The 27051-nt window shown below is 47.5% G+C and overlaps 1 protein-coding gene across 1 annotated transcript in view; it reads right to left on the reverse strand.

The window, feature by feature from the left end:
* LY86 (lymphocyte antigen 86) overlaps nt 1–14461 on the reverse strand; it is a 52263-nt gene extending 37802 nt beyond the window's left edge. Inside the window, exon 1 of the mRNA XM_069493432.1 lies at nt 14296–14461. Coding sequence (XP_069349533.1) covers nt 14296–14461 — 166 coding nt within the window. The remainder of the gene's footprint in view (nt 1–14295) is intronic.
* Between the last annotated feature and the right edge of the window lie 12590 nt (nt 14462–27051).

The following is a 27051-nucleotide window of genomic DNA, read 5'->3' on the forward strand; positions in this document are numbered from 1 at the left end:
GGCGTCCGCTGTGGCCCCGGTGACCCCCCTGTGTGTGCACCTTTGTGTAATGCCCCCCCCACCCCGTGGTCCAGCGACTTGCCTCTACGCAACAGAACACAGCAAAAGTGTGGGATGCTGTTTCTGAGATTAGGCTACAAAAATACTGGGATGTCTGTCTTTCTCGCCCCCTCTTACCTTCTCTTTTTCAGGGCCTTCACTCTGGGGGAAGCGCATTACCGTGTTGCGGTGGCCCTGAGGGGAGGCCCACATGGCAAGGAGCTGGTCTCTGTGGCCAACAGCCACCGAGGACCTGAATCCCGCTAACAGCCACATGAGCGAGCGTGGAAGGGGATCTTTTCTGCCTTCCCTTTGTCCCATAATCACGTGAGTTTGGAAGCGGATCCTCCCCAAGTCGAGCCTGGGGATGGCCAGAGCCCACCTCGATCATGCTGTGTCAGACACCCAACTAAGCCACACCCAAATTCCTGCTCCAGAGAAGAAAAACTGAGATGATGATGGCTGTGGTTTCATGATGCTAAGTTTTAGGGTAATTTGTTATGTAATAATAGAAATTGAATACGTGCTTGTTCCAAATTAAACATTATCATCACCACATTCATTGATTGTTAAAATTTGCCAATTCTTTGCTTGCCGTTCCATGCTGCATCTCAGAACGTACTTACGGGATCATTCTATTTCTTTCTGAAGTATTATTTAAAGTTCTTTTGGGGGCAAACACTCTAGATTTTGTTTGTCCAAAGAGGCTTTAATGCGCTGTTACTGTTGAATGACATTTAGCTGTACTGTACATAGACTTCTAGGTTGCTTGGTATTTTCTCTTTTCTCTGGGAGTATTACTGTTGCTATTTATAAATCTGCTGTCAGTCTATGACTTCTTGTTAGGTAATTTCTCTTGCTACTTTTAGCAATTTTTTTTCCTTTGGTGACTTGTGGTTTTATCCTCATTGGTTTAGTTGTGGGAATTCCTTTTATGAATCTGCATGAGAATTGCTGTATTTACTGAACCTGAGATTCGTATCTTTCAAAGCTCTGGAAAATTTCTGGCATTTTTCTTCAGAAATTGCATTTCTTTCCATTTGTTCTATTTTCTTCTGTAGCCCATAGTTTTCATTTATTTATTTCTCTGTGATGATATATTTTGAGTAATATCTCCAGACATTTTGTCTAGTTTATGAGTTCTCTCTTCAGCTATATTAAAATTGGTGTTTTAACTTAACCAGTTTTTATTTTAGTAATTAAACATTTCATCTGAAAGAGCTTTAATTTATTCTGTTTTGAAGCTCCCTGATCTTTTTTTGATATTACAGTTTTCCTCACTCATGTTTTGGATTCCCTATTTTATTTCTTTAAACAAGTTACACTTTCTCATTTTATATTATATCTTACACTTCCAAAATCTATTATATTTAGAGATATAATTCTACTGTTTGAGTTTTCTGCTAACTCTTCTTCATGGTGGATTATTTCCTTGTGATTTTAAATTTTGGATTTCGAGCTCATGGTTCAATCTTTAGAGAGCCAGTGAAATGTGGATTGAGGGTGTGTGTCCCTCCAGAGATGAATAACATTTTCTTCTGCTAATATGCCTCAGATCAAGAACCACTTTAATTTGATTTCTAGGTTTGGGATTTTCTGAACCATAAAGGTAGTTACATACATCTGGGCCCCAAACCTAGATGACCTAGATGATACTATGCCTAGATAATATGTCCTTATGGAAGACTTATATTTATTTTCCCTAGGGATCAGGCAGAGTGAGATAAATTTTCTTGTTTTCTGTTTTGCATAAAATTAATTTTTATTCCTTATCCACTTTTTTTTTTTTTTTTTTAACCATGGCTACAGTTCTTAGAAGGCTGTAGCTTCACGGAAGGATCGACTTTTCATCTTGCACGGTGCAGGGCAAACTCATGAACAGCCATTAAAGCCCACGTTCCGGTTGGTGGAGTCTGACAAGTGTTCTGAGGGCAGACACACAGCTTCAGTGTCGGTTTTCCGCTCTGTTTCTTTGGCTTTTGCTTCGCTTTGGCTCCTGGAAGCTTCCCATCACTTCTTACAAGTCCAGATATACACCTTATCCATTATTTTCAGATATTTTATAGCAAGGCAGTTTTTCTTGATATGCAGACCAGACGACTGCCCACTGCACACGATTTCCCTAGGTGTGCAGGTAATACTGTGTGGACTGTCTTGGTCTCTCTTTCCTTGGTGTTCTGTTTATGAGTGCTTTCATGTATGTTCCAGATCCAAATTCACAAGCACGCTGTAGCAGGGTGCTATAGTCTGAATGTTTGTGTCCTCCCCAAATTCATCCTTTGAAACCTAATCCCCAATGCAGTCGTATTAAAAGGTGAGGACTTTAGGACACGAGTAGGTCATGAGGGCAGCACTCTCATGAGTGAGATTAGTGTCCTTATAAAAGAGATCTGAGGGAGTTCTTTGACCTTTCCACACACGAGGGCGTAGCCAGAAGGTGCCATCTGTGAAGCAGAGAGTGAGCCCTCCACAGACGCTGAATCTGGTGGCACCTTCATCTTGGACTTCCCAGCCTCCAGAACTGTGAGTAATAAATTTTTGTTGTTTATGAGTTGCCCAGTCTAAAGTATTTTGTTACAGCACTTACTCTCATCAAAGATTTCTTCCCCCAAACACCTATAACTCTCTGCTTGAGAGCTTTCTCTGGATGCGAGGTAAGCTTGTCCAGTACGCGGTTAAGCCAGAAGTGCTGAGAGTTAATACCTCCAGGAACAGCTCTCAAAGAATAACAGATGGGAGTTGAGAGATCAGCACCTCAGTTGCTTCCCCCTTTAGGTGTGACGTCTCTACAGCATGTTCCACAGGGGCTCCCCGAGGTCCCCGGAAGGGTGGGAATGGGACAGCAGTTTCCTTCTTGAGATGAGGCAAGTGCCATAGTCCTTGCCGCTTTCTCTTGTAAATTGCAACTGATGCTCTCCGATCATAATTTGCCTTTTCCATGAGGGTATTTGTGTGTCTGATCCTTGCTCTCCCCCTTCTGGCTTGGGCAAAATGTAGGGGATGAGGTGGTTTTGCAGGAAGGTAGCTGTGGCCTTCTCTCTCTTGCCTGTTCTCCTACCACTGCTTTCCAGAATTCTGAAGATCTACTTCCTCCGGAAGGAAGCTCTGCTGAGATCCTGAGATCAGGCAGTATTTGCATAGGAGCCTCCCGCTCATTATTTTGGTCACTGGCTCTAAAACCTCAGGCGCATTTTTGTTAGGACACTTGATACTTGCTAGCAAGCCTGTGCTCTGTTCAACTGCTGGTTCAAATAAACCAATAGCCGGTGGCAATTTTATCAGGTATTTTTTTAAAATGTGCACACTTATTAACACACAAATTGCCCTTTAATATAGTTACAACCAAAGCCAAGTGTGAGGCAGAAAAGCTATTGCTCACTCTGGACAAATGATCTTCCTGTCTGCTCAGCACCCTGCTTTGCTTCCAGACAGCTCAGCCTAGGTCAGGCTAGAATTTATTCTCTGGAGACTTGAAGCTCCTAGTACTTCCCCTCTGGAATATCCTCTATCCAGTGATCCAGACCCGAGGCAGATGATCCCAGTGGAGAGGGCTGGAAGGGTTTTGGCATTTATCTGATGGCCAAAGTCGGTTGTATGTAGCAAGCTTTTTTATAAACAGAGAAAAGATCAGAAGCAGCAGCCTCTGGCATCAAGTTGCCAGGCTTTATGGGGCCCAAGTCACCTGTCTTATTTTTGCCAGGTGTCCTCTGTCGTGGTCACTGGTTTACTAAAGGCCACTAGAGTCCTTAATGAGGATCCTATCACAGCGAAGGCAGCCCTGTGTAAGCTCACTCCACATAAGTTCTTGCTTTCATTGCTCTATGAAAATACATCATTTCTATGTCAAGTCTGCACTAATGATAAATTTATGGAATTGTTGATCCTCTCAATATTATAGAGGAGACTCCAAGAATCTTTTTTATATGCAAAGCGTCTTGGGCAAGAAGGGATGTGGGCAAGGCACCCTAGGAGGAGGACTGCCTAGAAAGAGGATCCTTTGCCCTTGGGTGTGTGGGTGTCCAGGAGAGGGTCTGGCTTTGGTTTTGTCGTATTTTTGACCTGAAATTGGGTGAGTTCACTTCACATGATGGTTTTCATGCTTGACGAGGAAGCAGAGCTTGCCTGGGAGGGTCCTGTTGGCTTCTGCTGCTGACTGGTTTTGTGGCCATGGCTGGGACACAGGGCCTTTCTGACTCAGAGGTTCCTCTTCTGAACAAGGGGGTGCTCAGCTTGGAGCCCTGAGGCTCAGTCTGGCCTGGACATGTTCCAGTTCCATGAGGGACCCAGTCTGCCTATAGCCGGGGACTGACAGAATACTGACGCGCCCTACGCAGGCTTGCAGAGGGTGGGGGCGTCCTGCGACAGCCGCCCCACACTTGGATGTTTCATCAGCAGCCACAAGGCAGACGGTCAAAAACCAGTCGCTCAGCCTCACAGGACATCGAGTTGATTGACACTCGAGAGCTGCTCCAGGCACCTCCCTCATGCCGGGCGTCCCTCTTCTCCACGGCCACTGGGAATTGGCCAAAAAACCCAAGTCTTCTACGACAACACTGGTCCCGGAATTGTAAACAGTCGGTCCTAGTGTGGCCTGTTATGCTCATCTCTGCAGAGAGGGGGCGGGTGGGGGGGTACTCAGGCCTTCTCTCCTTCCCTGGGCAGGGTGCGTGGTGTTAACAGCAGCCGGCAGGTGCTGGGGCTCGGAAGACAGTGCCCCATCTCTCATGATCTGTCCTTGAGAACGACTGAACAGGCACGTCGGGCGGTAACAAAGATGGGAAGGAAATTGGGTCACGTCCTGAGAACTAGGTGAGCACGGGGCCTGATTCTTAGTTATTTGGAGACTGAATGTTTCCATCCATATGGATAGAGCAGAGACAACTATGCAGTTTCCTCTATCTTTGTCAGTAAGTAGGAGTAAGGACAAAGAGTTGTGAATGAGCCAGATAGTCCTGGGAAAAATGGAACAGAAGGACGGATCAGCTCAGGTGGTCCATGTAAAAATTAGGCAGAAAGCCAGAAGGAAGTCACATCAGCACGAGTGATCACACAGAAGACACAAGCGCAAAGGCAGTGCAGTGCCATGTGCTGAGACGACGAATTAGCTACATGGAAACACGAGCCTTAACTATGCAGGCAGAATCCATCACCTCCTCTAAACGACCCTTCTATTGTGTGTTGAGGTGACCACCGCGGGTGTAAGTTTCCAACAATCCTGCAGACCAGGTCAATACGTGATGATGGCAGGACAATGAGTTACAAGACAGGACCCAGCGCAACTTAAAGGGCACATCATTCAAGGAAAAAGCAGCAGGGTCGTGGGATGTTTATGAAAAGAAGAGACTGAAATGGTCCTATGTATGTGACAGGTGAAGTTTAAGTAAAGAGAGCTCACCTTGCTGACCGGCCACCAAGCCCAGAATCAATTAGTTGATAACTCAAACCCCAGCTGATGTGAGTGATAGTTTTTAACATTAGTCTGGAATATACTAGACAACTAGGAAAGTACTGAAATAAGTATTACTATTTAATATAACCTCAGGAAAGTATAAGAGTATAGGTCAGAATGTATTACCACAAAGATAATAAAGAAATAAGTTAAAATTCATGGTATCAACTTTTTGAAACCAGGTTAAGAAAAAGAATAATGAGGGAAATGACCTCATGGTAATCCGTGTGTGCTCCATCTGCTTTTGAAGGTTTTTAAAGCAATTAAGAAAAATGTGCTGTATTTGATTAAATGCTTAGGACAATTCTATTAATAAATTTGTGGCCAATGTATGCATGTCTGCAAAAAATTGATTTGTTACATTTACAAAGTTTTGATTTATTAGTTGTGTAAGTAGCGTATAATTGTTTCAAAATCCAGTATAAGAAGACTGAATTGAGCATGAAAAACATACAGCGAAGCCCTTTGACTGAGAAAGACCCAGCCGTGGGGAAGCCAGCACAGGGAATGTGTGGATGATCCTGCTCCGGGTTTCTCACCGGGGCTGGTGCAGCTTCCATTAGGCCAGAAGGGGAGGCGCCAGGTTTCAAATAAGGAGCCCTTTGAGGGCCGTGGCTGAGCAGGCAGCCTGTGTGAGTCGCAGACTGCAAATTGTGCTTGGAAAGGCCTGTGGGGATTTCTGGGCCAAGAACTCTTTGCTTTTTCCTCCTGGCCATTGGGTTGGTGACCACTTGCTTCTGTCCTGAAGGCAGAGGGCACTGGAGGGGAACTGTCTTGGAATTTCAAGAAGGGACTCACAACGGTGCCTTCTTGGATCCCCCACGAAGGCTGGCAGGTGCCAACTTGCACACTGCCCACCGCGCATGAATCACCCGTCAGCCTCACACAGAAGGACGTGCAAACCCTTGATTCCTGGTGGGCACCAGCATACCTCTTCCACTTCCAGAACAAAGCTACGGGGTCAAAGGCCTGGGACAGTATCTTACAAGGCATCGCAGAAAGGGACCGAACACCAACCTAGATGGCACGCATGTCCTGGGCGGGTCACCCTTTTCTTCCAGTGAAAAGCCCTGCCCTGTTGTTGGGGTTTTCGAGGGAGCACCACCTGCCCGCACTCCGTTACCAGCCCTGCCCCTGCTCTGTGCCTTCCCACACTGCGCACACAGCACAGATGGCCTCTGCCAGCCGGGCCCTGTGTCACGGGGAGCCTGCTGCCCTCGGGCTCTCCCGGTGCTCCAGCCGCACTGCCCGAGCTGGGAATGGCTCTTTCCCCTTCACTTTCCTCAGCTCCTGGGGAAAAGGAAGCTGCTCTGGTCCACACTGTCCCTCCTGCAGGCCCGGGTCTGAAGCCGTGCCCAGGACCTCACAGTCACCACTGCTTTGGGAATGTGTCATCTATGCTGTAGTTTCTACAAAATAAAAGCTGCGGGGCTGGAGGACAGCAGCCCTGTCTCTACCTCTCTGAGGATTCTCCTCCCGGAATGAGGGGAGCTGCCGTCTGGCTAACGCATGAGGGTGGGAGAGCAGCAAACAGCCCCAGGAGGCATTTCCTGCCTGCAGAAGGCACCTCTTGGAACCACAGACTCTTGGCTTTTTTTCCCTCTCTACGTCCCTATTCACTGAGTCCCTTAGCATCGCCTTTCAAAAGTGTTTGGGGGTTTGGAGATTGGGCTGTGAAATGTTCCCCCTAAGGGAAACCCAGAGGACCCCGGTGGCGTGGTCTCAGAAACATCCACGTGGGTCACTTCCCTTCCAGCTCTGTTTGCTTTCAACTAGCATGTTAAAAATCTGCACTGCAATTCTGACATTTTTGTGTTTATCAACTTCCTGTCTTTCAATTTGGGCCACGAGGCCCCACCCTGCTCGAGGCAGTGAGCTGTCCAATCCCGCCACCCAGCACTGTCCCTTTGAAATTGCGTCTTTGTCTCTGTAGCTGTTTCCGCTTCCCTAATTGTACAGTTTGATCTCCCTGTTAATCTGGGAAATAAGCGAAGAGAGAAATCGCTGTCTGTCTGCAGTATGTGAAAGTATTGCTAAATGACTATATGGCCTGTGACGTTCTTCTTTTCTTTTTGATGTTGTTGTTTCTTTTGTATTTGTTTTATGCTCCATTTACCTTAGAATTATTAGGTTCTGAGGAAAGTAGTTTTTTCCCCATCTCTCTTCTCCCAGGGCAGCTTTAAAAAATTTGTCGATGAACACTTTATCAATATGCCTTGCTTGTTTGCTCTGCTACGCAGCTAGGGCATTTGCAGCTCGCCCTGTATTTTGGTCAAGACGTTGCTGGCATCATTTTGCATTCTCGAAGTCTGATTAATTGTCCTGTTTGACTACCTTGATGGATTATTCAGATGCGCGTGACCTGATTTAGACTTTGTAATTAAGAGAATTTTTGGAGGTCAGATAAAGTGCCCACCCTGTAGCAAACTTCAGAAACATGTGAAGCCCATTCAGGCAGATGTGGACGAGGCCGACTGTCTTCAAGGAGAGGAGAGCAGGTGCTGACTGCGTGTTGGAAGCATGATGACCAGATGCCATGGTAACCTGACCCAGGAAGCGCCCAGGGGCTGGCCAGGACCCTTAGGGACCACCCACAGCCCTCAGCACACGGCTGAGATGGGGCTCCCCACCCCCTCCTGTTCACCAACTGCTCCGCAGAGGGCACTGTTGTTGGGTGTGGGAAATAGGGCTACCCCAGGAAATAAGTGAGCCCCCAGCCCAAGGCTCTGACCATAAAATAGGCTGTTCTCAATGGTAAGAGAATGGCCCTTCATTTGCCTCTTTTAATTTGGGAGATGTCATTTCTAGACACCACCTTGCAACAAAAAGCTTTGTACTTATGGCCAGAAAATGTAGCTGTGGCTTCTTCTCCTCTGCAGCTGCTGCAGATTTACGATGGAGACGTGGGAAGAGACAAACTGGCCTGGCTCTGAATGTGCGTAGGAGGGGTAGGCTGGGGACAGAAAGGGTACAACTTTCACCAGAAGATGAATCTCTCCCCTCCTCCTCCTTCCCTCCTTGTCTTCCTCCTCTTCTCCTCCTTTCCTCTTCTTCCCACCTCTTGCCCCCTCCTCCCCTCCTCCCCTCCATCCCTCCTCCCCTACTCTTCCTCTTCTACCACCTCCTCTCCCTTCCCCCCTCCTTCTACATTTTCCCTCCTCTTCTTCCACCTCCTTCTCCCCCTTTCTCCTCTTCTTTCCCCTCTTCCTCCTCCTCCTTCCCTCCTCCTCCTCCTCCTTCTTTTGCTAGTCCACAGGCTGCTTCGGGTTTCCCCTTTTTACCCAAAGACTTATGTTCTTAGCCACGTCTTCTCCCTGGCCTGCCCTGTGTCCCTGGGACCAGACGGTCGGATCCTTGTGAGAACCCCGTGCTACAGCTTTACGTCACTGGGCGAGAAGTCAGGACGCTTAGGTTTATAGCACAGCTCAGGTATGTAACTTTATCCAAATACTGAATGTGTCCGTGTGGTTCAGTTTCTATATCCAAAAAATGGAGATGAACACCCTACCTACCCCACAGGGCTGTTCGCAGGGGTTAAATGAGGCCGTACCCATGGAAGGACCTTATCCTTCCATTGTAAAATGACAAGTGGAAGGGAGAGATTATTCTGGCGATGACGGTTCTCTGAAAGGGTCCTCCGCATTCCCTGCAGCCCTGGCGGCTTTGCCATCAGGTTCACTTGTCCGTGCTGCCCCCTTTTGGCTAGAATCGTATGGAAGACCCGGAACTTGAGGCTGTGATCTTGTGAAGACCTTGAAAGATTCCTTCCTACCTTGACCAGGGACCAGCAAACCTTTTCCATGAGGTCCCAGGTGGCTAACAGGTAAGGCTCTGTGGGCACGAGGGCACAGTCACGCTGCGCGGCTCTGCCCTGCAGCACCAGAGCCGCCGGGACCAACACAGAAAACAAGCACAGCTGTGCTCTGACAAAACTTCATCTATGTTTCCAGACATATCTGTGTTCAAAAAAAACCCTTTATTTATGGACACAGAAATTTGAATTTCATATCATTTCCATGTGTCATAAATATTATTCTTCTTTTGAATTTTTTAATTATTTAAAACTGTAAAAGCTGTTCCTAGCTCATGGGCCATTCACAAACAGGCAATTTTTTTGCCCGAGGGCTATAGTTTGCAGGCACCTGCCCCGCACTGTTCCCAGGAGCCACTCCTACACCCAGGTACGCTGCGAGCAGCCGAGAAACCGAAAGGGGACATAGAGGCACGTAGGCATGTGCCGCAGGTCCTCCTCTGCCCGCTGACTGCAAAGCATGTGAAATGACAACGCTGGGGTCTACCCTCAAGGCTCTCGCCAGGGAATATAAAACTCAGATCTCTGCTATCCAACCCTTATCAGAAACCCAGTAACAAACGCCTCAACGATGGCGACGACAATAATACGTGCGGAGCATTGCCTGAAGGACACACAGCTCGTCCGTTCTTATGCACAGTCTAATGTTCTCCCTCAAGTAAGCCAGAACTGTGAGTGCTGCATTCATGGAAGGTTCTACAGAACCTACCCTGATTCTGGGCTCTTGGTCCGCCCCAAGGAGCCCCGTGAGAAACTGCGGGCGTGAGTCTCTGCGGCGTCTCCTGCAAAGATGCCGTCCGGGATGTCATCTACTCCAGGGAGAAATCCCCCTCCTGGCTCAGCCCAGCATCAAGAAAAGCTGGACATCTTAAAAACTGGGTGTATTTTAGAAACAGTGTCATTTCCTTGTTCGATTTGGCTTCAAGGACGCTCACAGTCAAATACACTTTCTAGCAATTGTAAAGTACCTCACAAAGTCAGCAGCAGCGAAGATTTATTGAGCATGTAGTATGTGCTGAGCACTGTTCGTGTGATCCTCTCCCAGCCCTGTGACGTAGGTGAAGCATTCTCCTTGCGACATTAGGCTGAACAGCGACCCCCAGAGATGCCCACATCTTAGTCCCCGGAGCCTGTGAATGTTGCCGTGTGTGGCAAACGGGACTTGGCGGATGTGAGTAAGGATCCTGCGCTGGGGAGATGACGCTAACCACGAGTGTCCTGGTGGCAAGGAAGCAGAGGGAGGTTTGACACAGAGCAAGAGAGCAGGGTGACGAGGATGCCGTGCTGCTGGCCTTGGTGATGGAGGAAGAGGCCTTGAGCCGGGGATGCAGCTGTACACGCTGGAAAAGACGAGGAAACAGAATCTCCCCTAGAGCTTCTGAGGGAGCCAGGCCCTGCCAACACCTTGACCCCATGAGACTGATTTCGGACTCCTAACCCCCAGAACCCCTAGAGAATAAATGTGTGTTATTTGAAATCACCAAATAGTTGTTACAACAGCAAAAGGAAACTAACACACCCACTGTACAAACAAGGATGTAAGACCTAGAGCGAACTGCCCCAGGGTTTGATGAGGTTTGCTGACTGCAGATCTGAAGTCCTCATCCTTCACGCTGCTTCATCTGTTATGTGCGTCCCGCCCTCTGCCGCCTTATGATTCCGCCTAGTCAGCTAGGACGAGTGCATCAAATTGTCACAGACCGGAGCCGGGGGATGCTAAACAATCCACACTGTTTTTCTCCCAGTCCTGGAAGCTGGGAGACTGAGGCCAGGGTGCCAGCAGGGGTGGGCTCTTGGGGAGGGCTCACTTCCTAGCTTACAACGGCCACCTTCTTATTGGGTCCTCTCATGGTGGAAGGAGAGGGAGACCTCTGGCCTCTCCTCATAAGGGCTAATCCCATTTCTGAAGGCTCCACCCTCATGACCTAATCACCTCCTAAAGGCCTCACCTCCTAATACTGTCACATAGGCATTAGGGTTTAACAGAAATGTTGAGGGGACACAAACATTCAGTCCGTAACACTTTCCCTTATCCTTCCCTTCACCCTGCGTATCCCGCTACTGCGCTACTGCCTATTTCCTCTTCCAGTCCTGGGTGCATCTGCAGTCAACCTCACATCTGTGTGTACAAGAGGCAGCACGCAGTCAATACATGGGTGGGCATTTGTGGCATGTGCATGGGGTCCCCGGGAATTGTCTCGTGGCTTGGTGAAGGCAAAGCCCCTGACCGCATGTGTTCCCTATTTTGCTTTGGTAAAGACTGCAGCTCTCTTCTTTCCTGAAGCACGAACAGTTGGCCAGGGCAGGACTTCTGCTTTTGCAGAAAATTATGCTCACTTCCTGGTTGGTATTCAGAGCCCAGTACTGCTTATGAGCTTCCTTCTTTCTCCCGAGGATATTAAGGCTGTCGAAATGATGCCAGCTCCGACTCTCATTGTTTCCTTCCTGAGTTATTGCTCTTCATGGCTACAAACCTTGTTTCCAGCCTCAAATAGCTCCTGATCCAATACCCAGGCTCTGTTCATGACCTGAGGGATCTTTCCAAAATGCAGCCACCCTCCTTGCCAAAGGCAGGCAGCCCGCCCTGTCTGGGGCTCTGCCCATACTTTCCCCCTCATCTCTGACCCCTGTGTTTCCAGCCCTTCCGCAGGTCCCCAGGCTCTATGCCTGGTCACATCTCTCTGCTTTCCTGCGTGCCGCGCTCTCCACCCAAGCTCTCTTCCCCTTGCCCCTCCGTATTTGTCCTTGCCTGCTTACAAAGCTCTAGAACGGGGAGATTTGCAGCGTGAGCTCTGGAGTCAGGCAGGCCGGGGATCAATTTGTTTCAATTCCATAAATGCAATACTTACTCAATGCTTTGCCTTCTCTGTGCCCCCAGGCATGTAATTCTGCCACTATTATCTGTGTGGCCTTGGAAAAGTTACCTAACCTCTCTAACCTTCAGTTTTACACATCTACAATGTAAGAATGGTGTTTATAAAGCACTTAGCGTGGTGCCTGCCACAAACAGGAGATGCTATCATTACTATTTTTATTAGTCTTTAAGCTTCACCTTAGGCTGGGCGACTCCTTCTCCGACAGATTTAGATGCCAACCTCAGCCTCTTGTGCTCACCGTGTCCCCCGGTTCACAACACCTGCCTCTGCTACAGCCCTTCTCAGAGGCTCTTGCCCTGGTGTGTCACTGTCTGAGCCACCCACTACTCTTGGACAAGAACAGCATCTCCGCGTTTCCTTATTCCCAGTGCCCGGGGCAGGCTTGTCTGGGATGTCGGCTGACGCCGTGGAGCAGCTCCCCTCGGAGCAAAGAGCCCGTCCCAGACGGGTGGGCAACGTCTCTGCTCTTTCCCAGATGTGCCCAGTCCTTGCACTGCTGCTGGCCGTGGGCCGTGACTCTAGAGGATGTGCCAGGCTTGGCTGCAGGCTGAGGGTGTCTGGAGGCAAACCAGCCCCGGCAACCTTTGATGCGAGGATGAATTGGAAACACAAACCCTGAGCATTCATCGCAAGTCTTGATTCCCACCCTGCACCTAAAATGAATGGGATGCCTGGGGGGCAGCGTCCCACCCCCATGGAAGAGGGTGAGTAATGAGAGTGGCACTTCCAGCGCTGGCCGTTCATCCTCTTTAGTTATTTTTTACTTTTTTTTGTACACCTCAATGTTCCTTCTTTTTAAAGGAGTGAAGCCAAGTCGGGCAAACGGCCCTGGCGACCGGCTCCTTGGGTGGCAGTTGTGGGATCTGCTGTTTGCTCAAGTGCCACGTCTTCACTACGCCCCGGCCACTCAGATGTGTCATCTGCAGCTCCTTCCTGCCTTGGACAAGTCAAACAGCATCTCCCCATTTCCCTCCAAGTGGCAGATTTCACAGCCAGTCCCTCTGGCCTCCACTCGAGATGTGACCGAGCCTGGACTCCTCTCTCCCCAGCCTGTCAGGGGCTGGGTCGTGTCCCGCGCACACCAATTTACATGTTGAAGGCAGCGTGTAACTGTATTTGGAGACGGCGTCTTTAAAGAGATGATTAAGTTAAAATGAGGCCGTGATATGGGCCCTAATCTGGTATGACGGGTGTCCCTCTGAGAAGGGCAGGTGAGACACAGACGCAGGCAGAGGGACGACCGTGTGAGGACACGGGAGAAAACAGCTATCTGTGGGCCAAGACGAGAGGCCACAGGAGAACCAGCCCTGCCAACACCTTGATCTTGGATTTCCAGCCTCCAGAACCGTGTGAAAATAAACCTCCACCGCTCAAGCCACCTGTGCTGCGGTACTTTGTCATGGTGGCCCAAGCACACCGACACCCGCCTCGCGGGGGTGGTTCTGACCTGCTTTCTGCAGTTCGCTGCATTCTCTCCCCTGAGTTGCAGCTTTTCTGTTGGCACATCCGTGTGCCCACTGGGATCACAGCCACGTCTCACGCACTTTTGTCGTCTCCCGCGCTAGAGAAAACCCTGACAGCGACAGCCCCACCTGCAGTGTCTGCAGAAGCCCCGAGTGACACTGCAGCCACAGCAGCTCTGGAGGTGTCCGAAAGAGGACAGGAAGCTTCTCTTTGGCAGAAGCGATCTTTTCCCTCCACTTGCAAACTACGTCCCCTGGACAGGTGGCCCAGGAGTACAATCTGGGGGGAAGGCCCTTATTGGAGGCATCTTTTCCTAATTTTCAACTGGTGAGGTTTCACGATTTGATAGATTCATTGATCATTTTGTTCTTTTGGGCTCTGTGGTATTAGCAAATTGCTGCATTTAGACTTAATTTCTCTTCCTTGTCCCCTTTGTCACTCTCGTGAGGCTCCCTCCCGCCCACCTCCAGCCCCATCCTCTACCCCCAGGCCTCCCCCCAGGGGCTCCCATGGCCCTCCCAGACCCGCTGCAGGTGGCGAAAGTGCTGGGCTGCTGGTCCCCTCTCCCCACCCCCACCCCAACTAAGCGCTCAAGCAGCCCACATCTGTGGGCCTTAGTTCTCCCACACACATATGGATGTTTCAAAATCCCTTACCGCAACTCTGGTAGAGCACTTCCAAGCCCCCCTCCCTGCAGGCCAGGTGTGTGGGCCAGGCCTCCTTGCCGCCGTCACCGCTGCCGCCGTCACCACTGCCGCTGCCACTGCTGCTGCCGGGAGAAGTCAGAGTCCAGATGAGGAGGACAGCTGTGAAACCCTTCATGGCGAGGCCTGTGTGGGACCAACAGAAAAGCAAGTGGCCCAATAAAAAGACCTTAAAGGCTCTTCCTCTCCTCTCATGAAGGGGGTGGCATGTTCAGTTTCACTTCTCAAATTTTAGGCTCCCGGGGAACCACGGTCAGAAACCAAATGCAGTGAGCAGAGGCATTTACTGTTCCCCCAGGACCCTGAATGGACGGGGTCGGGTCTGAGATAGTTTGCACGTTGACTTTCTGCTTTCGCAGGGAGAGGGCCAGCAAGTGGTGCATGAACTTAGGCCTGGGCCCCAAGAACAGCCCCGCTTTGAGCCCCCAACCCCAGGTGGAGCCGTAAACTCACAAAGATAAACCACAGGCCACCACGTGTTTTCTCTCAGCAGCCCCTCTGTCTCTGCAAGCTTCTGACGCGGGCTGAGGACCAGGGACCAGCTTGGGCCAGCAGACAGCGTTTGGCTTTTTGAGGACGGCAGAATGACATTTGGAATCTGGAATGAGGCTTTTGAACAGTTGTCATTTTTCTCTCCTCTGGTTTTGGCTCCACTCTTAGGGCTGGGGTGCCAGCAGTGAATTGTCCCGCTGAGAGCAGGACCTTGTTTTGGGAGCAGCAGATGTGGTCTCTGAAGATGAGACGGCGGCAGCAGCCCTGGGAGGGGAGCCCTGTTCTGTTTCCGAGTTTGGCCCGGTGCAAGGAGCAGGGAGGGGGAGAAGGCCGGGCCTCCCTGTAAGGCTGGTCTAATGGTTTTGTTGGTGGTGGTCATCAATGTCACATCTCACTCTCTTTTCAAAACCAAGATTTGTCCTTTTTCCATGTATCTTTGTTGTCCGGCTTCAGGACAGCAAGATCTCTCAACCCCACTTCCCACCCTGCCGCCACTCCACCTCAGTCTAAGAGAACCAGAGTCAGGGCCTAGACCAGCAGATTTCGGGAGTCACAAAGAACACTATTTCCCCCGGGAGGAAAAGCATTTCTCTGAGTGCACTAGGTAAATTGACGATTTCTGCCAGTGGCTAGATAAGAATCAGAGTCACCTCAAATTAATTACCAATGAAGATAAACAAATACATTGAATTAATTGGTGGATAATTTAGATTCTTGAGAGACATCAGGGAGTGCTCATTTGGAGAAGGGACATGTCTGGATTGATTTTTTAGGTACCTGTCTGCAAATAAGTTCAGTGACGCTGGCTTTCGACAGTGGTTCTCACAGTGTGATCTGGGAGATGACAGCGGCAGTTTCCACTGGGAGCTTGTCCGAAATGCAAATCCTGGGCTCACACAAGACCTACAGAATGAGAAAGGCTGGGGCTGGGGCCCCGCATTCTGAGTTTCAATAAGCCCTCCAGGTGAGCCTCAAGTTTAAGAACCGCTGGCTTTTACAGAACACACGGTCGAAGCTGAGCCCCAAAGGAGAGGCGGGTAGTTGCTCTAAGAGGAGACAAGGCAGCTCCACTTGGCCCCCGGGAGCGGGAGGCAGCGTGCTGGGAGCAAGAGCTCAGGAGGGCGGGTCCGAGGCTCATGGCGTGAGCCCTGGCCCTGGTGGAAGTGGTGTAATCACTGGAAGGTCCAGGAAGAAACAGAGGCTTTCCCTTGGGACATCTCAGTGTTCCAGGAGTTGTTGAGAGAGCTCTGAACGTGTGAGCAAGGACAGCAATTGCGGGTAAGACCTTCCTTCCCTGCAGAGCATAGTGTGACCAACACCCCAGAGAAACCCAGGGAACAGACATCCTAGAAGACAGCTGTGGGCAGCTACAGCTACTCTGGTGCCATAACAGAAATACCTTAGTCTGGGTGGCTTAAATGACAAACATTTATTTACCATGGTTCTGGAGACTGGGAAGTCCAAGATCAAGGCTGCAGCAGATGCAATGAGAGCTCTGTGGTTCATAGATGGCGCCTTCTTGCTGTGTGCTCACATGGTGGGAGAGGCAAAGGGTCTCTCTTAAGCCTCTTTTGTAAGGACACTAATCCCATTCATGAGGGCTCCACCTTCATGACCTAATCATATACTGAAGTCCTCATCTCCTAATGCCATCACCTTGAGGGTTAGGACTTCAACATATGAATTTGAGGGGGACATAACATTCAGTACATTTTAGAAACCATGTCATTTGAGTACAGGGCTACAGATTTTTGTGAATCAAAGACAATGAAAAGAATCTTCATTCAGGATTGCATTGGCCTTTGGAAATAGTCAATATTGGACCATTCAGAGACCTGTGACCCTAGAACAGTGGTTCTCAGCCTTGAGTGGACATCAGCATCAGCAGCAGGGCTTGTGAGCTCACAGCACTGAGCCCCACCCCAGAGTCTGGAGGGAGGGACTCGAGAACTTGTATTTCTAACATGCTGCTGATCTGGGGCACACTTTGAGAACCTCTGCTTTAGGCCATAGAATTTGGTCTGTTGCAGAATGTACAAGTTTTAAAAAAATTTTATGGACGAAATGTTATTTTGTTATATGACAGACGATACTTTGTGTAACACAGCACACCCATATAGGACAAAAGAGTAAGCCACTTTCTCTCAGGAGTTATGCTAACTTGTCCTGTCCGAGAACAGGCTTTTACTGAAATTATTAGTTATGGCCCATCTAGTTCAGAAATTCATCCATAATGATGTCTTGAGGAGTTCTTTAGAAGCTTTATAAGGACAACCAAAGCTTTCTTTAAGAATGTCTTGTTCCGTAGCTATAGAATAACATTGAAAATCAGTTTATGATAGTTATTTAAAACATGGTTATGTCTATGTAATGGTAACCAAGTATCCTGCCGGGCTCTGGTACTGACTTCCGCTCTGTTCCCTCAGCGAGCGGCTGAAGAAGCCGTGCTTCTGGGCTTGCCCAGATGGCTCTTCTACGTTTTGGAAACCCCCCTTCCTCCGTGTCTCACGCTGCTCTCTTTTCATGGAGCTCTACTTGGAGATGGTGCCTTTCTTTTTTTGTAGGGCAAAACTGTCTTATCAGGATGGCTGTCCCTCAAACTCTTCTTAAGAAGAAAACTTCTGTGTTTAAGCAGAGATTTTTGAGAATCAAAGGGAGTCTCTGAGGGCAGGAGTCCAGTCACATAAGGAAATGAGGGAGACGCTGCTCCACATGAGAAAACACGATGCTCCAGAGAGTGGGGGGAGAGGGGAGAAAGGAGAGGAGGGAAGGAGGGAAGAGGGGGAAAGGCTGGTGTGAGTAGAGGGGGCAGCTTGCCTGCAGTGGGACAAGCCCAAGGGCCCTTCAGAACAGATTCTGTATTGCTCGCTGTGCAGTTGCAATGTGACAGCCCTCCACTCTGTGACCCACAGAAGCACAGTGGAGACTTGTACAGCTAGAAACGCCGTGTGTGCGTGTGGGTGAGAAGGGAAGAGCTTCATGTTTGCACCAGTGTGGTGTGCAGCAGAGGTGGGGCCGTGGGAAGGCAGCCCCCTGGGGACAGTGATTCAACCTTGGGGTGGGCATCACACGTCCCCAGAACATGGAATGGGTTCAGACCAATTTTATCTACATTTCACATGCCAGCAGGTGGCAGACAGCCCTGACTAGTCTCTAACGCTAAGCATTACAACGCCAAGTGTGCCGTCCTCATCATCTGTATTCAACTGTGGCTGCTCTCTTCTCATTCCCCTCGGAGATTTAGTATGTTAGGCAAAATTTTTCCTTCATGTAGCGCTGCCACCTTGCTCCTTTTCTCTGTGGCCCGCAGGGGGAGGAGACAGGTCTGACTCGCCTGGCTTCTGCCTTCCAGCCTGAGAGCAACTGAAAGCTGCCCTGGAGCTGCGGGAGTCAGGTGGCCGCGCTGCTTCCTGCGTGTCACCATGTGGCAGCCCCGGGCTGACTGCTGAGGTTCACTCTTCAGGTACTGTCACACCCTCTGTCATGCGGCTACATGAATATCTCATAGAACTGGTGCCAGCCTGCCAAGCTTGTCAGTAGAATCTCGCCCGCCATCTCTCAGACTTCTCACCACACAGAACACGTGAGATGCTCACAAAGCCCCCTGGGCTCTTGACATCACATGTGATGTGTATGTCTGAGATGGAAACGTACAGAAACCAGCTGTCTACTTTCTACCCAGCTGGGGAAAAGTCATCTGTCTGCCTGCTTCAGACGCATTCACTCCTTTAGTCAACAAATATTCATTAAGGTTAGGGTTAGGGTTAGGGTTAGCACCTCTGACATGCCAGCTACAGTTCCCAGGACCCGGAGCTCAGGGAAACAAAGTGCTTGTTCTCATACAGATACCTTCTAGTGGGAAGAGACGATGTATTTTTTAGTACTTTTTTTTAAGAGATGGTGTCTTGCTCTGTCGCCCAGGCTGGAGTGCAGGCCCATGATCTCAGCTCACTGCAGCCTCTAACTCCTGGGCTCAAGTGATCCTCCTGCCTCAGCCTCCCAAGTCTCTTGGACTACAACCATGAGCCACCACACCTGGCATATTGTTTAATAAGACAGAATAGACTTTGCTTCTTGAAAAACGACTTGGGTTTCACATAGAAAATTGGACTAGGCTTTCTGTAATATTTTCATCTGGCTGTTGCGTGTACACAATAACCATTTTTTTCTTTAATTTGTCCCAGACTGGTAGCTCAGCAAGGTTTTTCAATGCCTGTTTGCTCCAGCGGACAAACTGTAGCAGGCCTGTCTGAAGTACCACCCTCCCCTCATTTCCTATTGTTCCCCCACTTGTTATCATTATTAATGCTCCTTTGATCTGGGGACATAATACGGGAAGTACTCGGTTTCTGAGTGGTCCTACAAATTCTACAACAAGCTACAAACAGAAATGCTTTTAGTTTGTTAACACGTATGCTGGGCCAGGGGAGAAGTGGGCAGTATAGATCCGTCTGATGGATTTTCCGATGATGAAAAGGGCAACAAATTGCAGCATCTGAGGAAGGTGGAAGAAATTGCCCTGGGGTTCAGCGAGGGGAGCTCTCCAGCACGAGAGCTCTGATGTTCGTTGCATCGAAATTCTCTACAGCATGGGATAAATTAGCAACTTGTGGCTAAGACTCTGCTCCTCAAATTGAGAATGCTCTTGATAAGAGGGAAGTGATTTCAATAAGCTGAAGGAAAACATGAGGCAGGAAACCAGAAATGGGGTACGGAATGGAAAGGGTCCTTGTACGTGGTGTGAAGAAGGGGCCCTAATTTGCTGTCGTAGGTGGAGCCCTGGGCTCTGGCTTCAGTGCCTCCAACTCCAGTTGGTTTCAGAACCTCCAGCTGTCACGATGGGATTTGCACTTGTCACATTTAAGCCAAATCATTCGAGAGCACTTTCTCTGGACTGGCAGGTAGTATTTGGAATAAAATAGCTTACTTATGCTTTGGATCAGACCCCTGGGAACATTCTTGACGTCTCTCTCCTGGAAACAGCTGCTGGGTCCACCCAGAATTCTTCGGAAGAGGTCTGATGAGGTCTTTCTAGTCCCTGAAGTAGTAAACTTCCCCAGCAGTAATTTCGACATATACATAATAATCTTTGACGTAGCCTGTGTTTTCCCGCTTTTGGAATGAATGAGAATATCTACAATATGCTGGGCATTCTTCTCAGCGCTTTAGCTACATATCACCTGCCCACCCCCCGCCAATGCAATGCTCACAGCCGAGCGCGGTAAACACAGCGCCACACTCCACTCTTTGCCCCTCCCTGCCTCCCCACCCCTACCCCAGCTCTGCAACTCTGCAATCCAAGAGCCTTGAAGGAGGAAAGTTTTGTGTTTTTTTGGTGGTGGAAAAATTTCCTCTAAACTGATGAGACTATTTAGAGCTTTACCCCACCTAGATAAAGATTACTTTGTTTCACTGCAAACATATTAATATGATTGGTTAGAGGCTAATGGGTCCTCTGTCAGACCCCACTGGGGTAATACATAAGTACCGCGCTAATAGATTGCGCCACTGGAGCTCTAGAGGGTGTTATAAAATGTGAACTGTATTACCTTTCTAAAATCAAGAGATCCCAAGGATCTCAGTTAGGGGATTCTGGACCTGTTGCATAATGATCCTCATTCTTCAGGGGAGGAAACTGAGGCATAGCTGGGGATGCATCCACAATCACACACTGTGGTCGGGCCGATGAAGGCCAGACAGACTCCAGAACCCAAGTTCCTGCTCCCTGAGAAAACGCCCCGTCACTGCTGTGCCCAGCGGTTTGCTCCTCTTCCCTTCTAGTGGTGTCAGAGCAGCTGATCCCACCACCTGGAAACTGACTGGACTGGCCCACATGGCTTCAAGGAGCAGGCGCGCTGGGTGTCGCTCTCTGTCAGATGGGGGAGGGGCAATAGAGAAATGCAAAGGGCACAGACCTCGGGTTCAGATAGCCCCGGGCTGGGGCTCGCCGCTGCTCTGAGCGATTGGCAAGTCACCTACATTATGTTCCCTGAATGTAAGGATATTTACCTATAAGAAGGTCGATAAAAAACAATAAATGGCAACTGTTCTATTAATATTTTTATTTTTAGGGGAAACCAGAGACCTGGAGGTGCGTCCGGGCTCACGGCCTCCCAGTGATCCAGTTCGCAGGCTCCCGGCCCAAGCCGGTCGCAGCCCCCATGGCGAGGGTCTACGTGGATGAGCCTAAGTGATGCGTGAGTGTCTTCTCATTAGCTACGGAACATGGCAGCGGAAAACAGGACTTTGAAAGTTCTGACGACGGAGGCCGTGAAACAAAGCACCCTTGAAGGAGTCTGACGAGTGGCACCTTTCCTGTCCCCACTGGACGCGGGTGAACACAGGGCCGGCTGCTTCACAGTCACAAATGAGCTCCTTGCTTCTCCTCTCAGCTTGGGCACGTCAGCTCCAGCTGTCAGGCTACTGATGAACAAAGCAGGAAAACAGCATTTTGTACTTTTCAGGCAAAATGGTGCTTTCCATGGCTGTGGCCTCTCTCACCTGAATTTAATTGTGTTATAAAGTCCCTGGCCCTGAGTTCTCACTTCTTGCCCCCAAAGTTGGTCTTTCCTTTGTTATGGCTTTTGAAGTGCAAGACTGGAGACACCCCATCAGGGGCTCAGAGATGAAGTCACTGAAATTTAGTCTGTCCACTTTCTGTGGGATTGAGTGAGGGGCTGTCACTCCACTGCGTGTGTCTATCCCTGGTGCCACCACCCTACGTGGGGCTCCTTGTGGTCTCCCGGGATCCACCAGGCCCCCTCTCAAATCTAGTCTCCAGTCTACACCCAGAGTTATCCTGCTGGAAAGTGTGTCTGTTAAGGCCCCCCACCCCACCCAGCTAAAGCCCGACAGTGGTGTCCCCTGAATGAGCCCGCAAGGCCTGGCCTGCTTTGGTGTCTCCCCTCCCCACCTCCCTGCTCCCTCTCCGTGCTCCAGCGTCACCTGCCTCCCCTGCCCTGGCACCTGCAGCACATGCCCTGGACTGCTCTGATCCCCTTCCTTGGCTGGATGCCTACTTCCTTAGGAACGCAGCTCAGTGCTTGCCTGCTGGAGGAAGCTGCTCTGCAGACTGAGCAACGCCCCTAAACTTGGCTCCTGGAGCCAGGTGAACCCTGCCTCTGCCCAGCACTGCTCCGGGCCAATCACTCCAGGAAGGCCAGCCTCCCACATAATACGCCAGGGAGCTCCCTTCCTCCCCTCTCCTTCCCAACCTTCCTTCTTCCTCTTGTTCCTCTCTTTTCTTCCCTCACTGTTGAATGCCTGGTGGCCTAGCACATGCTCAGCAAAATATTTTAGGTTAAATGGATGAAAGACAGCATGGGGATGGCCCAACAAACTTGTCTTTCTGGCCTGGACAGCTGGACTTCTGGGCGTGGTGGCAGCACAGGGAAGGCAGCGCAAGGGGTGCCCTCGCCAGAGAGGCTGTGACCCCCCCCCCGGAGGTCAACACAGCAGGCCAGTTTCTTTTTCCTCTCTTTTGGCTTCTCATTCTTAAAGTAATATATTCTAATTGAAGGGTTTGGGAGATATACAGGCCAACCCTCCCCTATGGGCGGCGGGAACCGGAGAGAGAGAAAAAATAATCACCATCATCTCAAGACACAGATATCACCTCTGTTGACATCTTGCTAAATACTTCTGGTACACACTCCCCACACACACCCGTACTGTACCAACCGCACACGTTCTAACACCCCGCACTACTTACATCAGGCATTTAGAGCTCTTCCATTACCTGTCTTTTAACGATTCTATAGTATTCTACGGTATGGGTTGACCATGATTTATTTAAACAGTTTATACCTTAGACACTTAATAGCAGCATAATAGGAGATTAATAGCAAAATAATAGAAGATGATGCTACAATGAGTTTCCTTATTGTTATATTTTTATGCAGCCATGATTAATTTTCCGTGGGGCAAATTCCTAAAAGTGAAACGCTTGGTGAAAGAATTACCAGAGTTTTAAGGTTGTTGATACTTGCTGTCATATCGCTGTCCAGATACTCTGGACACTTTGACAATCACATCAGCAGCTAGGCATTATTATTTTAAAATATCTTTGTCAATTTAGTAGATAAACACTGGCTTCTCCTTATGTTTATTTGTATTTCCTCCAGCACAAATACAGTGGAACATTTTTCCACATTACTATCACTGGACATTCGTATTTCTACTTTGGTAACTTCTTATGTATGGCTATTGCCTTTTTTTCTATTATGATATAAAATTTAAATGAAAGAAACAGAAGGTAAGAGACTACTGAATTTAGACCTTTATTAAAATTTAATTCAGCAAACATTTATCGTTACCTTGTTTTTGCACAGTGCCTTTCATCCTTGGATAAACACTGTTACGATCTGGTGCAGGTAAAGAAAATCCTACAGTGAGATTTTTTTGTGACTTAAGTTTACTCTGAGGATGATGCCAACTATTAATAAAATATACTGTGCTAATAATGTATGCATAAATAGAATAAATTTCCTGACCTAAGATATTTGCATTTGCTTGGGTAATTTCTCTATATTTGTAGATGATTAACTTAGAAGTCAAGTGGGAAAAGGTGAATTCAGGTACATTGCCCAGGTGCTGTTCTGGATGGTGAGCACACGATTCTGGACCGCTGCTGCTGCTGCTGCTCTTGCAACTGCAGCTTGGGGACTACGGCCTCCTTGCAGAGCCTCTGAATGCTGAGTAAAGGCAACTGACGATGTATGACCAGTTCCTTACGTTTTGAACAAATAGGAAATACTGTGTTCAACAATTGCTCTCTCCCAAGCCCTCACCAGCAGAGGAGGCTTCATAAGGCAGAGGTTGCATGAGAAGGTGCAGTCAGGCAAACAGACCCCAGTCTGCCCTCTGGTCCCATCAGTGACCACTGTGTGACCTCAGCAAGTCACAGACTCTTACATGTAAAACGCAGTTTATTAAACCCATGTTTCAGGTTTGAAAACAAAACAAAATTGAGCATGTGTGGAAAGGGCTTGTTTTACATTTATGTGTATGCACACACACACATGCTTGGTTGCCCTCGTTAGAAATCAACTCTCACTCTAAAGTAAATTAGGGGCTGGGGCATATATGTGAATAAACACAATACTTTTCACAAAGAATGCTAGTGAAGAAAATATTAACAAAATACTAGTTTCTAATGGTATTGGGTATGATTCAGAAGATTTGAGCTTCTTAGTGAATGAGTGGAAAATGACTCTTCAAAGTCAAATGAGAATAATTTACTTCCCACTCACTGGTAGAATAAAACATACTAATTTTTGGAGAGAATGGCTGGATCATAACTATATTCATAATTTTTCCAGGCTGCTCGGTTGCTGTGTTTTGCCAAGGAAAAGGATTACACATCATAATACAGACACTTACATAGCAACATTTATATTTTTACCCCAGTGCTTCTGTCTACTTTCTCATTTCAGCCCCATAACAGCCATTAAAGTAGGCAGTCAGATATTAATGTGTCTGGCTTCTCTGTCAAGGAAAAGGATTTTGTTATTCACCCTTGAATCCTTGGTGCCTTGCACAATGTCTAGACCATAGTTCATGGTCCTAAGAATTAGTTGACTGAACAATAATAACAATAAACAACTAACTTATCTTTTTGAGAGCTTCCAAGATGCCAGACACTATGTTTTAAGAGGATTTGAGGTAGATACTGTGTAATACCCATTATGCAAATGAGGAAACTGAAGTTTAAAGCTATCAAGTAATTTTTTTCAAGTTTTCATAACGGCAGAGCCAAGATTCAAACCTAGGGATAGTATCCAAATCCATTTTCCTAACTACAACACTCTGTTGATCCAAGTGAATGAATTAGCAGATAAACAAGCTATATGATAAAGGAATAAATGCAGAATGAGAAAGTTTAGGTTTCTTGTCCGAATTCACAAAACATACTGATGACTGGTTTAGAACTAAAACTCTGTTTATATTCCTCCATCCTTCTTGCCCACCTTTCTTGTACCCTATCCCAGCTGGAGATGAAAAGAGATTAATCTTTCATGCCTAGAAATGTTATTTGTTCTAATTTTTGCTTTTTTTTTTCATTCCTGTCTTCTTCTGGATTGACATAGTATCCCTTTAGTGTTCCATTTTATCTCCTCTATTGGCTTTTGAGCTATGGCTCCTTGTTTTATGTTGTTAGTGGCTGCCCGGCCATGTTGACAGTGGTTAGTAGTGCCGTCCAACAGGCTAGCCATTTGCTGCATTAGCACATAAAATGTGGCTAAAATAAATTGGCATGTGTTGGTGGTTTAAAATACACACTGGCTTTTGAAAAATTAGTATGAAAAGAGTATAATATAAATATCTCACTAATAAATTTTTTATGTTGATTACATGTTGAAATGATAGCATTTTGAAGATACTAGGCTAAATATTGTAATAAAATTAATTTCTTTTGTGTTTTTAATATGGCTGCAAGAAAATTTTAAACTTGTGGTTTATATTATGTGTCTGCTCTAGGGATTATGATATACATCCATAAGAAACTTGTAATAATACATTTCTATTTAACTATTTCCATCCTTTGTTCTATTGCGCATATTTAACTTCTGCATACATCATAAATCTCACAATACATTGTCATTATTTTTTTTCTTAACTAGTTGTTAAGAACCGTGAAGGTTCAGAGACTTCACCCTTCTTGCAAGCTTGTAGGTGACCTACTGCTGTTTCGTGGATGTTGACAGTAGACATGAGACTCCTGGGTCGGAGACAAAGGACTTTCTCACTCACAGAACAGTGAGCAGCATGAGCATGAGCATGTTTGCATTGACTCCCCTTGCCTCCAGGTCCCACACGGGCGATGCAGTGGGCCCAGATGGATGCTTCACATGCAGAGGGTTTGTGATGCAGCAAGGAACCTGGGGTTGAGGACCTGGCACTTTTTGAGCAAGGAGTGAACATTGTAGAAAGCAGCCAACAAGCCAGTTTTCCCACCACTGGTCAGGGAGCAGTTCCCCCAGTGCTCACACTGTCACTGCCTTGCTACTGAGTCACCCTGCGATTAGCTACGGAATCTGCTCCTTATCGGCAGACAGATCAGTCTTGCAGTCTGGCACACGCTGCAAGAACTTGCACAGATGCTCGTGGCCCATGGCAGACTGCCTCTCTCAACAACAGTCAGTTGCCTTTTAAAGAAAGTAACAAATGAGGAAAAATGATTTTCATATTTATCCACATATTTACCCCTTTGTGTGTTCTGTATTCTTTTGTAGGAATCTTAGTTTCCATCTATTATCATTTCCCTTCAACCTGAAGAACTTTTAATTTTTCTGAAGTACAGATCTGGTGGTAATTAACTCAGTCAGATTTTGTTTATCGGAAAATGTCTTTATTTCTCTTTTATTTTTGAAGGATATTTTAATTGTATGTAGAATTCCGGGTAACAGTTATTCTTCCAGCAGTTTAAAGATGCTGTTACATTGTCTTCTGGTTTACATTGGATACGACGGGAAGTTAGGGATTGTTTTTATTATTGTTCCCTTATATCTAATGTTTCTTTTTTTCTTTAACAGCTTTTAAGATTTCCTGTTTATCTTTGGTTTTCAGAGGTTTGACTTTAATATGGCTTGTATAGTTTTATCTGTGCTTATCCTACTTGGAATTCTTTGAGCTTCCTGGAGCTGTGAATTGAGTTACTTAAAATTTTGGAAAAAATTAGACTGCTATTTCTTTAAATATTTTTCTGCTATATAACTTGTCTCCTCTCTGTCTGGGACTCTGATTACTTGTGTGTTAGACAGTGTGATATTATCACACAGATCACCAAGGCTCTGTCAATTTTTTTCATCTTATTTATCTTTGTATTTAGTTTGGAAAGTTTCTATTTGAAATTCAAAACATACTAATAGCTTTTTATTTTTAATAATATGTTTTTTAATTTTAAAATTTTCATGTGGCTCCTTGTTACAATTTCTTTTTCTCTGCTGAGACCACCCATCTGTTCACCCTTATGTTCCATCTTTTCCTTAAAGTCCATAATCATAATTATAATAGTTATTCTAAAGTCCTTGTCAGCTAAACCCAATATATGAGATATAGAAAACTCATGCTAAAATTTATATGGAATTTCAAGAGAACCTGAAGAGTCAAAACAATTTTGAAAAAGAAAAACAAGAACATTTCCTGACTTCAAAGCTACTGTAATCAAAACAGGTGGTACTGGCATAAAGACAGGTACTGTATATAGACCAGCAG

This window comes from Eulemur rufifrons, chromosome 18, assembly GCF_041146395.1.
Source record: "Eulemur rufifrons isolate Redbay chromosome 18, OSU_ERuf_1, whole genome shotgun sequence".
Lineage (NCBI taxonomy): Eukaryota > Metazoa > Chordata > Mammalia > Primates > Lemuridae > Eulemur > Eulemur rufifrons.